At 43.1% G+C, this 17,197-nt stretch overlaps 1 protein-coding gene across 5 annotated transcripts in view; it reads right to left on the minus strand.

Moving 5' to 3' along the window:
• gpx9 (glutathione peroxidase 9) overlaps positions 1–17,197 on the minus strand; it is a 121,444-nt gene that overhangs the window by 42,043 nt on the left and 62,204 nt on the right. For all 5 annotated transcript variants that reach the window (XM_087982486.1, XM_087982485.1, XM_043678740.2 and 2 more), the window contains 3 exons: positions 13,766–13,827; positions 7,572–7,702; positions 2,412–2,573 (listed from right to left, as the gene is read on the minus strand). In XM_087982486.1, the coding sequence (XP_087838612.1) occupies positions 2,412–2,573; positions 7,572–7,702; positions 13,766–13,827 (355 nt within the window). The remainder of the gene's footprint in view (positions 1–2,411; positions 2,574–7,571; positions 7,703–13,765; positions 13,828–17,197) is intronic.

The following is a 17,197-nucleotide window of genomic DNA, read 5'->3' on the forward strand; positions in this document are numbered from 1 at the left end:
ACACTGCTAAGAATCCTGCCTTTAACCCTGTATTCTGCATTCAAATTTGACCTTCCAAAATGAATGACTTCACACTTTTTCAGGTTGAAATCCATCTGCCACTTCTCAGCCCAGTTCTGCCCTGTCAATGTCTCGCTGCAATCTTCAACAGCCCTCCACACTATCCACCACTCTACCAACCTTTGTCTCATCAGCAAACTTACTAACCCACACTTCCACTTCCTCATTCAAGTCAAGAGCAGGGGTCCCAGAACAGATCCCGGCAGAAGACCACTGGTCACCAAGCTCCAGGCTGAATACTTTGCATCTACCATCACCCTTTGTCTTCTATGAGCCAGCCAATTCTGTTTCCAGACAGTCAAATTTCCCTGTATCCCATGCCTCCTTACTTTCTGAATGAGCTTACCATGGGGTACCTTATCAAATGCCTTGCTAAAATCCATGTACACCAGATTTACTGCTCTACCTTCAATGGTGTTTTATCACATCCTCAAAGAATTTGCTAAGGTTTGTGAGGCATGACCTGCCCCTCACAAAGCCATGCTGACTATCTCTAATCAAACTATGGTTTTCTAAGTAACCATAAATCCTGTGTCTCAGAATCCTCTCCAATAATTTGCCCAGGGCAGACATAAGACTGACTGGTCTGTAATTCCCAGGATTATCCCTATTCCCTTTCTTGAACAAGGGAATATCATTGGCCACCCTACAATCATCTGGCATTACTCCAGTGGACAGTGAAGATGCAACGATAATCACCAAAGGCACAGAATCTCTTCCCTCGCTTCCTGTACTAACCTTGGGAATATCCCCTCTGGCCCAGGGGACTTACCTATCCTTATGTTTTTCAAACTTTTCTGCACAACCTCCTTCTTAACATCAACCTGTTCGAATAAGTCAGCCCTGTTTCACGCTGTCCTCACAAAACAACAAGGTCCCTCTCACTAGCGAATACTGAAGCAAAGTATTCATTGAGGTCCTCCCCTACCTCCTTCAACTCCAGGCAAAAGTTCCCTCCACTATCCCTGATCAACACTACCCTCACTCTGGCCATCCTCTTGTTCCTCACATAAATGTGAAGTGCCTGCTAAAACTTTTCATGTCCCCTTCTAGCTCTCCTAAGTCCATTCTTCAGTTCCTTCCTGACTACCTTCTAACTCTCTAGAACCCCACCTGATTCTTGCTTCTTCAACCTGAAGCAAGCTTCCTTCTTCCTCTTGACTAGATGTTCTACATCCCTTGTCACCCAAGGTTCCTTCACTTTTGGGAAATGTACATTCCAAGGTATGGAACGGCTTAACACATTTCAGTTTGTATATGAGTGGTAAAATAAATGACTGGTCTCAGCTGACTTGGGAGTTTAATGGCAGAGATACTGGTGAAGTTGTAATGTCATAGAACTAGTAATCAGGAAATCCCAGGTTAATACTCTGGAGATAGAGGTCCAAAGTCCATCATGGTAACAGGTGGAATTTAAATTCAGTTGGTCAAATTAGATTTTTTTTTAAAAAAAGCTGGTCTCAATAATGGTGACCATGACTGTTCAAAGTATCCAGCTGGTCCACTAATGTGGAATGAGACTACCATCATTTCAGATGTGCAGCAATGTGGTTGTCTTTAACCTGCCCTGTGAAATTGCCCTAGCAAGACACTTGGTTAGAGATGGGCAATAAAAGGATAGCCTTGCTTGACCCTGGTCCTGATGTCCTGTTTGTTTCAGATCTCCCATTCAAGACAGCTGCAGTCAGGTCATGAAGCAATTGAAGGATTGTGATAAAGTTTCATGAACATCCAAATCTTTGAAATACAATCCACACAGCCTTGCAACTCACAGTCAAATCCCTCAGTCGGACTCATGAAAGCAATGAAGAGTTTTTGGGGTATTCCTCCACACTTTTCTTGGATTTTTCTGGCAGCAAAGACATCCATCTTGGAGGTTTCTCTGGAAGGATTTCCTCAGCCTGCTTCCTAAAGTTGATAATGATGATGGCCTATTTTTGTTGTACTTTTTTCAAGGCCCTTGCTTATTTGGGGCGAGCGAAGGAGATCCTGAAAGATCTATTCAGATCTGTGACCAAAGGTAGCTCCGTCCAAATTCAATGGCCTTAAGCATTTTTTGCTGGTGTGCAAATCCAAGGTACTTACAAGTTGCCAATGCCCCTTTCTGCAGTGCACCACACACACCCAAAAAACCAGAGTGTTCCCTCAGCACTCCATTTCTGGCACACCTTCAGAGTGACACATCTCCAGTACAGTAATTAAATGTGTATAATGGTGAGATAATTTCCAGGGTAATGTAAAAACTTTAGGAATAACCATTGAACTATTAGTTTAACATTACAGTTACAATAACACTAACATAGACAATTTAAGGTTTTGCTTTCTCACTTGAATGCCCCAAGTGAACATACCTCAGCTTCAGGTTGCTTCACCCTACCCTCCATGATTAACTGCACCGCATAATCCAAGTTGCCTTTAGCCACAGACAAAGCTTTGTGCATGACTGACAGACTGCAGGATGGAAACATCTCGACAAGCAGTTGGACGCCATCATCTACCTTGCAACATTCTTCCTGGAAATAAGAAATGGCAAAGCATTGAATAGTTAGACCCAGAGTAGAGACCTCAACCTGGAGCTCTGGAATTTTGGTCTTGAGAAGTCATTAAGTGCTGACATAAAGAATTGTTTCCAAGTAAAGAATCTGGATGAGACAGAGTGCTTTGATCGACTGGCTTTTTCTTTCTCAGCACACTCCTCAGAGGGGTTCGGTTACCTAAAGAGTACAGTCAGGCTGGGTGGTAGGTGCTGGGCTCAAGCCCCACTGCAAGAATAGAGCAGCTAATTGAGACAGCCACTGAAAGATGGTGCCACCTTTCTCTTTTTTTCTTATTCTCTTATGGGATGTGAGCATCGCTGACTGGCCCAGCATTTACTGCTCATCCCTAGTACCCAATCCTTGGTGAAGCTCTTAACTATAAAATCAAAACTTTCTCCCACTTGGGGCTGAATGTAAAAGAGCAAGAGCCATGGAACTCGTGATCAGCAAAATGTGTGAGAGGTGAAGCCTGGAGTCTGGATATTTGCAGCTAAGGAGGTATCCTGAATATCACAAGGTTAGGGTTTAGGTTTAATCAAACACCCCCACATAAAATAAATGACTGGATAAATCAAAAAGAAAAAGGACTGAAGACAATTTTTGTTTTCAGGATCATTACAAAGTATTCCATTGTTAAGAGTACTCAACTCCATTTAAAATTTTAATCTTAATTTCAAATCCCAATTTCAATATATGAACTTCCAAAAATAGCTGAGCTGCTACTCAACATTTGGCACTAAGTGATTCAATTCTAGAGTACTGTACAAACAATATCTCTACCATTTTCTCCTAATATTTCTGCATTTGAATTTTGTTTTACGGCAATGAGTTCTACAGTTGTTATGAGAGATGAGAAAACACAGATCTCTTAAATTTTTGCTTACTTTATTGGGGTAGAAGGTTTTAAAACAAAAAGTTATTTTGTTAGTCTACTTGGTTTATAAAGGATGGTAGGCTGGCCTGGAAATTGTCAAGGCATCAAGGGAATGGATGAGAGTTTCAGCAAGAAATGAGATGAGGCAGTGAGAGAGTCCAGCATTCTCATATGTGGAAACAGACAATCTTCCTGATGACTTGGATGCCGTTAGAAATTCATGTTGGTGTCATGTATGATATCATGGTTGTAAAGAGTCTTAGTGTTATAGAGGTGTACAGCATGGAAGCAGACCCTTTGGTCCAACTCGTCCATGCCGACTAGATATTCCAACCGAATCTAGTCCCACTTGCCAGCACCTCGCCCATATCCCTCCAAACCCTTCCTATTCATATACCCATCCAGATGTTCATCCATTTCTGAATAATGAGAAATTCCAATTCCTCTCCCTGGCTGAACAAGATTGTTTGCAACCATGGCATCATACATGACCTGTTTGGGGTTAGAAGCCCATCTTGGGGTCATCAAGAAGATAGCTTATGTCCACATATAAGAATGCTAGACTCTATCACTGCCTCAGCTCATCTGTTGCTGAAACCCTCATCAATGCCCTTGACAATTAAAGACTTTCTAGGCAAGCCTCTCTTCCTTTATCATTTTAAACTCATCCAAAACTCTGCTGCCCATCTCCTAAGTTCCCTATCACCTCTGTCCTTGCTGACTTATACTGGTCCCCAGTGAAAAAACGGCCTGATTTTAAAGTTCCCATTGTAATTCTCAGATCTCTTCCCTGTCTCCTCCCATCTCTGTCATCTCTGCAAGTCCTAGAATGCTCCAACATATCTAAGCTCCATCCAATTTCCACTGGTAGCTAAACTTCAATGTACAAGGTCCAAAACTCTGAAATTCTCTCTATAATTCTTTCTACTCCTTTTCCAAAGTTTCTTAAAATCTATTTGAGAGATGTTGTTCACCTGGACGAATATCTCCTGATGTGGCTGGGTGTAAAATTTTGTTCAATAACAATCCTGGGTAGCAATTCAAGACATTTTACCACATTATACAAATGCAAGTTATTGTTTTTTGCTAAAACACCAACAGATACCAGCAGATGGAGCTACTTCACCACAAAAGCAGCTCATCAGCCACTGCAACATCAGATTGTGCCAAAACATCCATTTTATCGACTGAAAAAAACATTTCTTATGCATTTTTTAAAAAAACGCAGCAAACAGAATGTTGCAGATGCTACAATTCTGAAATGAAAACAGAAAAGGCTGGAAGGCTGGAAGTATCTGCGAAGAGAGAAAAACAGAGTTAATATTTTAGGGCCTGTGATTTTGCATCAACCTGTAATGTTAACTTTGGTTCCTCTTTCCATTGATGCTGCCAGATCCAGCTGAGCTAACCAGAATTTTCCTGTTTTTTTACCAAGCCCTTGCTCGAGTCAGAAGAGCGAATGTGTGAACATAAAGTAAGGATTGTTTCCAGCTACTATAACCCCCACAGGATGTTAACGGACGCTGCTTAAAGTCACACCCAAAATGCATTCAAATAGCTTGTGGAAGTTTCTCTTCAGGGAATTCTTATTTTGTCAGTTACAGGCTTATTGGGGTTGGGTAGGTTTCATCCTCCAAATATTGGCCTTAATCATGTAGGAGATAGTGAGGACTGCAGATGCTGGTGAAGTCAGAGTCTATAAAGTGTGGTGCTGGAGAAAGCACAGCGGGTCAGGCAGCATCTGAGAAGCAAGAGAATCAACGTTTTGGGCCTGATGAAAGGTCAAGTCTGAAACGTGACTCTCGCTCCTCAGATGCTGTGCTTTATCCAGCACCACACTTTATCAGTCTTAATCATGTGATAAGGGAGTCAGGCCCACACTGCTTTTAATGATAGAAATGCCACAATCTGAAGTGTCGCTATTTCACCAAAGAAATAGAAGACTAGTCAGAGTATGGGAAAAAAAATCAGTGGCGAAGAACTGTCTTTGCCTTTTAAGTGCTTTTGGGGTGAAAATGTTGCACCTTCTGTTTTCACTGACACCTACAAGATCTATATCATTCTTGAACTATTTACAGTTAATTTTTAGGCACACCTTGCATCTTCTCCACTTCCTGCACCACTACCCTTGAACTCCATCCCTCCAATGCAATAAGAACAGAACCCCCTCATAGTTCTCACCTTCCACCCCATCAACCTCCACATACATTGCATCATTCTCCGCCACTTCCACACCAGCAAAGATATATATCCCTCCCTATCCCATCAGCGTTCCAGAGAGACCATTCCCTCCACAACTCCCTCGTCAAGTCCACACCCCGCCACCAGCCAACAATTCACTCCCAGCACCTTCTCCTGCCACCGCAGGAAGTGAAAAATCTGCGCCCACATCATTCTCCTCACCTCTGTCCAAGGCCCCAAAGGATCTTTCCCACATCAGACAGAAATTTACCTGTACTTTCACCAATGTCATCTACTGTATCCGTTGCACCCGACGTGGTCTCCTCTACATCGGGAGACAGGATACCTACTTGCAGATCATTTCAGAGAATATCTCTGGGACACCCGCACCAACCAACCCCATCATCCCGTGGCTGAACGCTTCAATTCCCCCTCCCACTCCATCAAGGACATGAAGTTCCTGGGCCTCATCCATTGCCAAACCCTTAGCACCAGACACCTGGAGGAAGAAAGTCTCATATTCCGCCTTGGGACACTGCAACCACACGGGATCAATGTGGATTTCAAAAGTTTCCTCATTTCCCCTCCCCCTACATTATCCCAGTCTCAAGCCTCCAACTCGGCACTGCCCTCCTGACCTGTCCATCACCTTTCCCATCTCACCGCTCCACTCTCCTCTCTGACCTATCACTTTCTCCCTCACCTTCATCTACCTATTGCATTCTCAGCTACCTTCCACTCCAACCCCACCTTGCTCCCATTTATCTCTCAGCCCTCTGACCCACAAGCCTCATTCCTGAAGAAGGACTTGTGCCCGAAATGTCGATTCTCCTGCTCCTCGGATGTTGCCTGACCTGCTGTGCTTTTTCCAGTACCACACTCTCGACTCTGATCTCCAGCATCTGCAGTCCTCACTTTCTACATTTTGTCATACAATCCTTAGGGAAAAGGATGTTATTATTCAGGTTATATATGGGACAGAAACAGATCAGATGTTCTGGGATGATTTCCATAGGTTATTTATATGTCAGGAACACGTTACTGTCATGTAAAAACCAGGATATTTTTAGTGTTGCAGGGTCAACAAAGGATCACAGACTCATGTTCACTTTCAAAAGCCAGACTGAATCTATTGCTAGTTCAATCCAACCCATCAGCTCCCAAAGTTATGCTTTTATTGTCATTCCTGACATAGGTGCTTTATTACATTCACTACCTCTAGCAGCACCCTCTAAACTCACAACACCTATCTTCTAGAAGGACAAGGGCTGCAGTTACAAGGCAACACCACCATTTGTAAATTCTTCTCTAAGAAACACATCATCCCAATTTAGAACTAAATTGTTGTTCCAGCACTGACACAGAATCAAAATCCTGAAACTCCCTTCCTAACAGCCCTGCAGGTGTCACACCACAGACAATTCAAGAAATTAGCTTAACACCACCTTCTCAAGAGCAAGTAGGGATGGTCAATAAACACTGGCCCAGTAGGTAATGCCCACTTTCAGTGAATGTATTTTAAAAATCCTACAGCAAATAACTGCGGTGGCAGACGTGTCCAGAAAACCCTCTTGACTAATCATCTTCCCCTGGCCCCAAAGACTCTGCCAGGCTCACCTTCAGGTCCAGTCCTCACTACTATCATTCAATAAACTTGAAACACTACATACTCCAGACTTGCCTATACCCAGAGACTCCAGGTCACAATTCTGCTCCATCTTCACACTGTCAGCTTCAGTGGCCTCCTTATGTTGAAGCAGTTACCCTTTGGATACAAAAGCTCTACTGGACTACCTCTTAGCCTCCCATTTTACTAACACCAAAAATAGGTTCTCCCTGATATCTGAATCCTCAGCGGTGGGAGGAATTGACCTGGATCAACACAACTAGTTCCTTTAATAATCAGGAGGTAGCCTAACCTTTGCGCTGGCTCCCTCTCTTGGCACTGGGTTGCTTTCTGGCTCTGATGATTTCTTGTCTTCTTTACTGCTAGCCAGTTCCGTTGAAAAGGACTCGCGGTCTTGAGAGGCAGTCAGAGGGTGAACATTTTCTGTAAAGATAAAGAAAAGTACAATCAGATGGGACAATCCCAATGAACAATCTATATATTTAAGCCTTTTCTTTTACACAAGTAAGAGTTCGAACTTCAACTGGTTGCCCCTGCACCCCTTAATGGCCCTCTTAACGGCCATTCTGAATGTTCTGAATGCTTAAATACATGCAGGAATATTACCAACTGTGGAGCAGCAAACGTTACAAAGCCAACCAACAAAATTGCTAGAACTTTTTTTTACAAGAAAGAGAGGATATCTTGACATGGATAATAGCGAGAGCAGTCTTTCAGGACTTAGTCTTCTTTACCCCCTCATCCCCACAGGAAAGAATTACATTTAACTCACACAGACATATTAAAGCAAGGAGACAACAAAAGGCTCAACAGCAAAATGAGAAACACAGTTTCACTCATTTCCCCGGGGAGCAACTCAGGTTGGAAACAATTTTCAGAGAGTCATGCAGCATTGAAACAGACCATTCAGCCCAACTCACCTTTTAAATGTTCTAATTGTACTTACCTCTAACCACTTCCTCTGGCAGCTTGATCCACATATGCACCACCCTCTATGTGAAAAGGATGCCCCTCAGGTCTCTCTCAAATCTTTCCCCTCTCTCCTTAAATCTATGCTGTCGAGTTTTGAACTCCCCTTCCCTGGAGAAAAGACCTTGGCTATGCACCTTATATATGCCCCTCGCGATTTTATAACCCCATAAGGTCACCCCTCAGCCTCCTACACTCCAGGGAAAAAAAAAAGTCTCATCCTCTCCTTATAACTCAAACTTTCCAGTATTGGTAACATCCTTTTAAATCTTTTTTGCATATTTTCAAGTTTAATAACATTTACTATAGCAGGGTGACCAGAATTGTACCAAAAGTGGCCTTTCAATGTTTTCTACAGGCAGACATTTAAGAAAATAGTTCATGGCTCATGGCAAAGAAAATATTCAGTGAGGAAGGAGGATTCTAGGAAGGGGATAAACCAATTATGGTGAAGGATAGCAGCAAATTGAAAGAAAGAAAAACACAATATGATAAAGATAAGTGGTAAGCCATAGGATTAAGAAAGTTTTAAAAACCAACAGATGATTGTGAATCTGTGGAATTCCATGCCCACTGAAGTAGTTTGAGGCTTCCTCATTGAATGTTTATAAAGCTAAGATAGATAATTGTTTGAAGAGTAAAGGAATTAAGGGTTATGGGGAGAGGGCAGGTAAGTAGATCTAAGGCCACGAAAAATCAACCATGATCTTACTGAATGGCTGAGCGGGCTCAAATGGCCAGATAGCCTTTTCCTGCTCCTATTTCTTATGTTCGTATAACCAAAACAAAACTAAAGAGGAAAAAAAACTCTGAGGGTGAACTTGCCAGTAATATAAAGATGGACAGCAAAAACGTCTTTCAATATATAAAAAAGGAGAGAGAAGCCAATGTGAACACAGGCCCCTTAGAGAATAAGGCTGAGGAAATAATAATGGGGAACCAGGAAATGGCACAGGAGTTGCGTAAATAACTTGCAACAGTCTTCACAACCGAAGACACCAATAGCATTGAAAAGTTACTAAATGATCAAGAGGCAAAAGGAGAAGAGGAAATAAAAACAAGAACTAATCATTAGAGAAAAGTACTAGGGAAGCTAATGGGGCTAAAGACCTATATGTCCCTGGACCTAATGGGATGCATCCTGGGATATTTAAAAAAGTTTAGAGGGCGTGAATGTAATAGTAGTAATCTTCCAGGAATCCTCAGATTCTGAAAAGTCTCAGAGGATTGAAAAGCTGCCAATATAACACTTTTAGTTAAAAAGAGGAGACAAAGAACAGGTAATTACAGACCAGTTAGCTTAATGTCTGTTATTGGAAAAATTTTGAACCTATAATAAAGGTGTACTAGCAGTGCATTTAACAATACATAATATAATTAAGCAGAGTCAGCATGTCTGACAAATTTACTAGAATTCTTTGAGATGGTAACAAAAAGGATAGATAAAAGGGGAAGCAGTGGACGTGATATATTTGGATTTTCAGAAGGCATTTGATAAGATATCACACATTAGGCTTCCTAATAAGACAAGAGCCCATAGTTGTGCATATCATAGAATGGATAGAGGATTGACTAAAAAATAGAAGATAGAGTTTTGGAATAAAGGGGACATTTTCAGGATGGTAACTTGTAACTAATGTTGGGATCAACGATGGGATTATCATCTTTGAATACATGGAACATAAAACATTATAGCACAGTACAGGCCCTTCAGCCCTCGAAGTTGCACTGACCTGTGGAACCAATCTGAAGCCCTTCTATCCTACACTAATCCATTTTCATCTATATGTTTATTCAATAACTGTTTAAAAGACAACTCTACTACTACTGTTGCAGGCAGTGTGTTCCACACCCATACTACTCTATCCTATATCTATTACCCCTCAATTTAAAGCTATGTCCCTCGTGCTAGCCATCACCATCCAAGGAAAAAGGCTCTCACTGTCCACCCTATCTAACCCTCTGATTATCTTATATGTCTCAATTAAGTCACCTCTCAACCTTCTTCTCTCTAATGAAAACAGCCTCAAGTCCCTCAGCCTTTCCTCATAAGACCTTCCCTCCATGCCAGGCAACATCTGAATAAATCTCCTCTGAACCCTTTCCAAAACTTCCACAGCCTCCCTATAATGTGGTGACGAGAACTGTATGCAATATTCCAAGTGTGGCCACACCAAAGTTTTGTACAGCTGCAGCATGACCTTGTGGCTCCGATATTCAATCCCTCTACCAATAAAAGCCAATACACCATATGCCTTCTTAACAACCCTATCAACCTGGGAGGCAACTTTCAGATATCTATGTACATGGACACAGATCCCTCTGCTCATCTACACTACCAAGAATCTTACTATTAGCCCAGTACAGTATATTAATAACTTGGATGAGGAAAGTGAATGTATTATATACAATTTTTTGAATGTGACACAAAATAAATGGAAAGGTAAGTGGTGAGAATAACATGGAGTCTGCAAAGGGATATAAATAGGTAAGCTAGTGGGCAAAAACTTGGCAGATAGAATATAATGTGGGATAACGTGAGGTTATAAACTTTGACAGAGAATAGCGGAGCTGATTATTATTTAAATAGAGAATGATTGCAGATGCCTGCAGAACAGAGGGATTTAAGAGTCCTCATCCATGAATCATAAAAAGCTAGGATCCAAGTTCAGCAGTTAAAGAGAAAGCAAATGGAACGTTAGCCTATATTTCAAAGGGAATGGAATATAAAACTAGGGAGATTTTGCTGAAAATTTACAAAGTACTAGTCAGACCTCAAATAGAATATTGTGAACAATCTTGAACCCTTTATTTATAGAATCATAGAATCCTTACTGTGTGGAAACAAGCCCTTCAGCCCATCAAGTCCACACCAACCCTCTGAAGAATATCCCACCCAGACCAATTCCCCTATTACTCTACATTTACCCCTGACTAATACACCTAACCTACACATCCCTGAACACTACGGACAATTTAGCATGGCCAATTCACCTAACCTGCACATCTTTGGATTGTGGGAGGAAACCTGAACAGCCAAAGGAAACCCATGAAGACATGGGGAGAAAGTGCAAACTCCACAGTCACCAGAGGCAGGAATCAAACCTGGGTCCCTGGTGCTGTGAAGCAGCAGTGCTAACCACAGCCATCATGCCATCCAAAAAGAGACAAACTGGCATTGGGGGCATTCCAGAGAAGGCACACGAGACTGATTCCAGGCATGGACGGAATGTCTTATGAGCAGTTGAATAGGTTGGACTTGTACTCATTGAAATGTAGATGAATGAAAAGGAACCTTATTGCAACACACAGGACTTTTAGGGGACTTGTCAGGGTGGACATGGAAAAATTGTTTCCTCATGTTGGAGAGTGTAAGACCAGAGGGCATAATTTCAGGACAAGCAGTTGCACATTGAAGACAGATGAAAAGCAATTTCTTATATCAGAATGGAGTGAATTTGTGGAACTTTCTCACTGCAAAAGACTATCAAAGATGGATCATTACATACAGCAAACTTTGTTTTAAACTGGCGCCTTGTCAACTGGTACTCTTGATAAACCAACAAAAATTAAATAAAATAAACCAGCCTCAAATATCAGGAACAATCTCGACGTCAGAGTATTTATGACATAAGTGAAGTATAACAATGATGTTAATTCATTTTAAATTATTACCTGATATACAGCTCTTCAGTGAATTAAGTTTCTATTACTTACTGTGTTTTTTTTAAAACACAGATTCTGAGGGATTTCGATGTCTCAAAGCTTCGGTTGGTCAGGGTTTACTGAGATTACACGTACCTCTTGAATATCTGGAATATTTGATCAACAGGCACATTCCTGGTCCACTGGTGCTGGTTAATTAAAATGTTTGTTGTATATTTAAGGTTGAGATAGATAGATTTTTAACCAGTAAGAGTCTCAAGGGTTATGGAGAAAAGGCAAAAAAGTGAAGTTGAGAATGATGGGATCAGCCGTGATCTCATTGAAAGGCAGAGCAGTCTCTATGGGCTGAATGGTCAACTTCTGTTCCTCAGACTTATGATTAAAATATAATGGTAAAACTACACGTAAGGAGCTAGAGTAGGCCACTCAGCGTCTCGCGCGTGCTCTGTCATTCACCAAGATCATCGCTGATCTGATTACTCAACACTCCTGCTGAATCCTTTCATGCTTTCTCTTATCAAAGCAACAATGCTATAAGCAAACACACTGAAGACCTGTATATCAGGTAATAATTTAAAATGAAATGAAAATGACAGCGCATGCCTCTGCTACTGAGGTGGAGTACTGGTTTTCGATCGGTGAATCGGCTTCTCTATTCTGTTACATGTTGAGGGGAGGGGGCAAAGTTTTTTTTTGGGTGGTGGGGGGGGGGGTTGCATAAAAGCAAAGAGGAGGGCAAAGTGAGTTACCACTTCTGTTAATAGATCCACGCTGGTTGGTGAGATATAGATCAAAGATCACGTCTTTTTCTTTGCAAACAAAGTTTATTGACTTGCTCAGTCTTACCCCTCTAATCCCACATCCAGTATTACAGCTGCTTTCTCTTTATATGTGCTCAAAGACAATTAATATATACCACCTTTTTCCAAATACATTAGCACCCTTCTATTGCTCACTAGGGAGATGTGGATCACTATCTCTTCCATTACCCATTCATCGCCACTACCTGATTCAATACATTCCTCAACATAAAATCTGGTGAGAGCACAGCCCATGATGATATCAAAAACTAGGTGAGAATTAGAAAAACAGCAGCTAAAATGGCAACTGATTTTCATTTTGCAACATCCTGAGATGTGAAGCTAAGTGTAGCTGTTGTGTTGTTTGCCAATGTGGTAGCCTATTTGACCAGACAGTCCCACAAACAATAATGAGAAAAAGAACCAGTCATAATGTTTTAATATTGTAGGTTCCTCCAAGGTTTGCAAAAAAGGTCTGATGTGGTGTCAATTTTCCAAAACAAAATGACCCCCATTATGTACAAAAATCCCTTTAGTCAATATGGTATGTTAATCCACATTTTGATGTCAAATTGGTCATCAAAGATTTTTGCAGAGTTTAGTTTATGACCTACATGATGATCAAATTATGACTAATAGAGATCTTTAAAAATGCAGCCATTTTGACTACACCCACATTTGGCTTCTTAAACATTCCTTTCATTTCTGTTGACACTGGGAATGCATTCTTTTTAAATGTCACCATATTCTCAATTCCATAAGAATGCATTCAAGTGATAAAAGAGCACATAAACATGATTGTTGGGAAAAATTGCAGCTTTGAATAATTACTGTTCATGTTTACACCCCTGCATATAAACCACTGACATTTACCACAGCCTCTCTGTCTGCCTTTCTCCTCCACCCTCTCTGCATACAGACACCTGGTCTTGCAGGAATGGGATGCAGAAGATAATGTCTCCCATTCCCTGGCAAAGGCACCAATGCTGAGCTTAATACATACTATCTTGTCTCAACAGCAGTCCCAGTTGACAAAATCCTCAGATCTTACCTTTGTTACGAGCTTCTACCAGACGTGCAGCTAAATCAAACATCATCTCGCAGATAGTGACACTGAAAAATAAACAGGTCATTTTTCAATTGCCAAACAATCAAACATTTATCACAGAATTGTCACAACGCAGGAGATGGCCATTTGGTCTGTCGTGTCTACATTGGTTTTCCAAATGAACAACCGACTTGGTGCCATTCTCTCTTTTCAACCAATTATACTCCCCTTTGAATTTTTTAATTGAACCTGCCTCCAACACTCACACACACAAAACCATTGATTCTTTTACCAATTGCTATAAATTCCTACCTTCTCGTTTTGAACCTTTCATGAATGGCAACAGTTTCTCTCAATCCACTCTGTACAAATTCTTCTTTGTGAATGATTCTCCCTATTTATCACCTGAACATACAGGCTACACATTTGATCACTGTGCTGAGCAACTGATTCACAGATAACCAACTAATGTCACAGGATAAGTCAGTATATAGGAGGTTCAGAGGAGAAACCAATTCTCTGTTTCCAATGGGATAGCAACTGGCCTCAATGAGCGATTAGGAACTGATGCATAGCCTAACTGATCTGTGCTGAAAGGGAGGGTGAGACAGGGAAACAATAATTGAAAAGTTTCCAGTGTTCCAAGTAGATAATACTGTTTTCTCTTTATCATCAAAATGGCACAAGGACTCAAATTGGCTGCCATTCTCCAGATGAAGACTAAACAACATCTTACACAAAGACTGATATGTGTTTTTCATTCCACATGTAATCAGGCTGATATCACAAGCCCAATATACTTCATTTACTTTTGGAAGGTCCAAAGCACTAGTTGCAAACCTAGGACTTCATGTACTGATACCCTCTGACTACACACTATCCTGACTTGTGGCTGGATTAAAATCCTGTAAGTCTGTTCTAAACATCATTGCATATATACATACTAACAACTCCCCCTGCCCCAAACCAGCTCACTACCACCTATGAATGCCAACTGGGGATAGGCATTAAATACCATCTCGCCAGCAACACCTATATTCTGTGAACCAATAAAATCTTGGAACTCCTAAAACCTCACTCTGACTTAAATCAGGAGAGGTGAAAGTGGGTATTGCAGGTACTGGAGATTAGAGTCAAGATTTGAGTGGTCAGGCAGCATCAGAGGAGCAAGAAACGATATACATGGTCACGGGCAGACGGGTCTATCCGCTCAAGGATAGATTACCTGTTTGTGTCCCGCACGTTCTCGGTCAGATCCACCGACGTCAAGCCGGTGTTCTTCTCTGACCACTGCCTCCTGCTGGCCGACTGTCACCTACAGGACGAGCAGCGGGCTGGTAAGGGAACGTGGAAACTGAACACCAAGCTGTTGACCCCGGGAAACATTGAGGAGCTCAAGAGGGATTACACAGGTTGGAGAACCGTGAAGCCCCTCTTTGAGTCTCCAGCAGACTGGTGGAAAACAGTAAAAGGGAACATCAAGAGGTTCTTCATCCTCAAAGGTGTTCAGGAGGCGAGAGAGAGAGAGACGGGGAAAACTGTCCCAGCTCCAGGAAAGTATGCAGAACCTGCTCCTGCTGCAGACGTTGAGGGTCGATGTCACGGAGGACCTCAAGGAGGTGAAGGGCCAGCAAGCCTCGCTCTTTGCCTCGGAGGCCTCCAAGATAATCTTCCGGTCCAGGGTCCGCTCGGTGGAGCAGGACGAGACGTGCTCACGTTTCTTCTTCCAGAAGGTGCACAAAGAGAGCTCCGTGCTCAGCAGCCTGAAGGAAGAAGATGGCTCGGTCACGTCATCTCAGGCTGACATCATGAGGATCAGCAAATCCTTCTATGCCAGTCTGTATGACTCGAAGCCAACCGACAGCGCGGCCTCCCAGTCGTTCCTGTCCTCTATCACGGAGGTCCTAGACGACGGAACACGAGAGAGGCTGGACCAGCCGCTATCTCTGGATGAGCTGACCAAGGCCCTCGAATCCTTCGAAAAGAATAAAACTCCCGGAAGCGACGGCTTACCGGTCGAGCTCTATTCCGCTCTTTGGGACTTGATTGGCCGGGACCTGCTGGAGGTGTATGTCAGTATGCTTCGGGCAGGTACCATGAGTGAATCCATGAGGAAAGGCATCATCACCCTCATCTACAAGCAGAAGGGGGAGAGGGAAGAAATTAGAAATTGGAGACCGATCTCACTGTTAAACACAGACTACAAAATCTTGTCAAAGGTCATCGCCAACCGGGTCAGGTCTGCTCTGGGATCGGTGATTCACCCTGACCAAACCTGTGCTGTACTGGGCAGGAAGATCGCTGAGAGTCTCGCACTCCTCAGAGATACGATTGCCTACGTACAGGACAGGGGGGTGGACACCTGCCTCATCAGCCTGGACCAGGAGAAAGCCTTTGACAGGATATCGCATACATATATGAGGGATGTCCTCTCCAAAATGGGCTTCGGGGAGGGAATCGCTAATTGGATCAGACTGCTCTACACCAACATTGTCAGTGCAGTCTCAATCAATGGGTGGGAATCAGATAGCTTCCCAGTCAGATCTGGAGTCAGGCAGGGCTGCCCTCTCTCTCCTGCCTTGTTTGTGTGTTGCATAGAGCCATTTGCCGAGTCCATCAGGAAGGATGCGAGCCTGAAAGGGGTGACTATTCCTGGCAGCGGGGGTCTGCAGGTCAAGACCTCCCTGTACATGGATGACGTCGCCGTTTTCTGCTCGGATCCGCTGTCCGTGCACAGACTCATGTGCATTTGTGACCAGTTCGAATGGGCCTCGGGGGCCAAGGTAAACCGAGGCAAGAGCGAAGCCATGCTCTTCGGGAACTGAGCCGACCAATCCTCTATCCCCTTCACCGTCAGGACTGACCACCTGAAGGTGCTGGGTATTTGGTTCGGGGGGGGGGGGGGCTGGGGCGTGTGCCAAGACCTGGGAGGAGCGGATCAGGAAGGTGAGACAGAAACTGGGCAGATGGGAGCAACGGTCGCTCTCCATCGCGGGTAAGAACCTGGTCATCAGGTGTGAGGTACTCTCAGTATTGTTATACGTGGCACAGGTCTGGCCTATCCCCAGAACCTGTGCCGCCGCAGTCACCCGGGCCATCTTCCACTTCGTGTGGAGATCAAAGATGGACCGGGTCCGAAGAGATGTAATGTACAAAGACCGGTGCAATGGGGGAAAAAAACACACCCAATGCAACCCTCACCCTGATGGCCACCTTTGTGTGTGGCTGCATCAAGCTGTGCGTGGATCCCCGGTACGCAAACACCAAGTGTCACTACGTACTGAGGTTCTACCTGTCCCCGGTGTTGCGAAGGATGGGCCTGGCCTCGCTGCCGCGGAACGCTCTGAGTAGTTGGACCGTTCCGTACCACCTGTCCTTAGTGGAGAAATTTATCAAGAAAAACACCTTTGACCACAAGTCCATCAGGAAGTGGTC

The sequence above is a fragment of the Chiloscyllium plagiosum genome, unplaced genomic scaffold (assembly GCF_037043375.1).
Source record: "Chiloscyllium plagiosum isolate Xiang-an unplaced genomic scaffold, Cpla_swu_hap1 HiC_scaffold_43, whole genome shotgun sequence".
NCBI lineage: Eukaryota > Metazoa > Chordata > Chondrichthyes > Orectolobiformes > Hemiscylliidae > Chiloscyllium > Chiloscyllium plagiosum.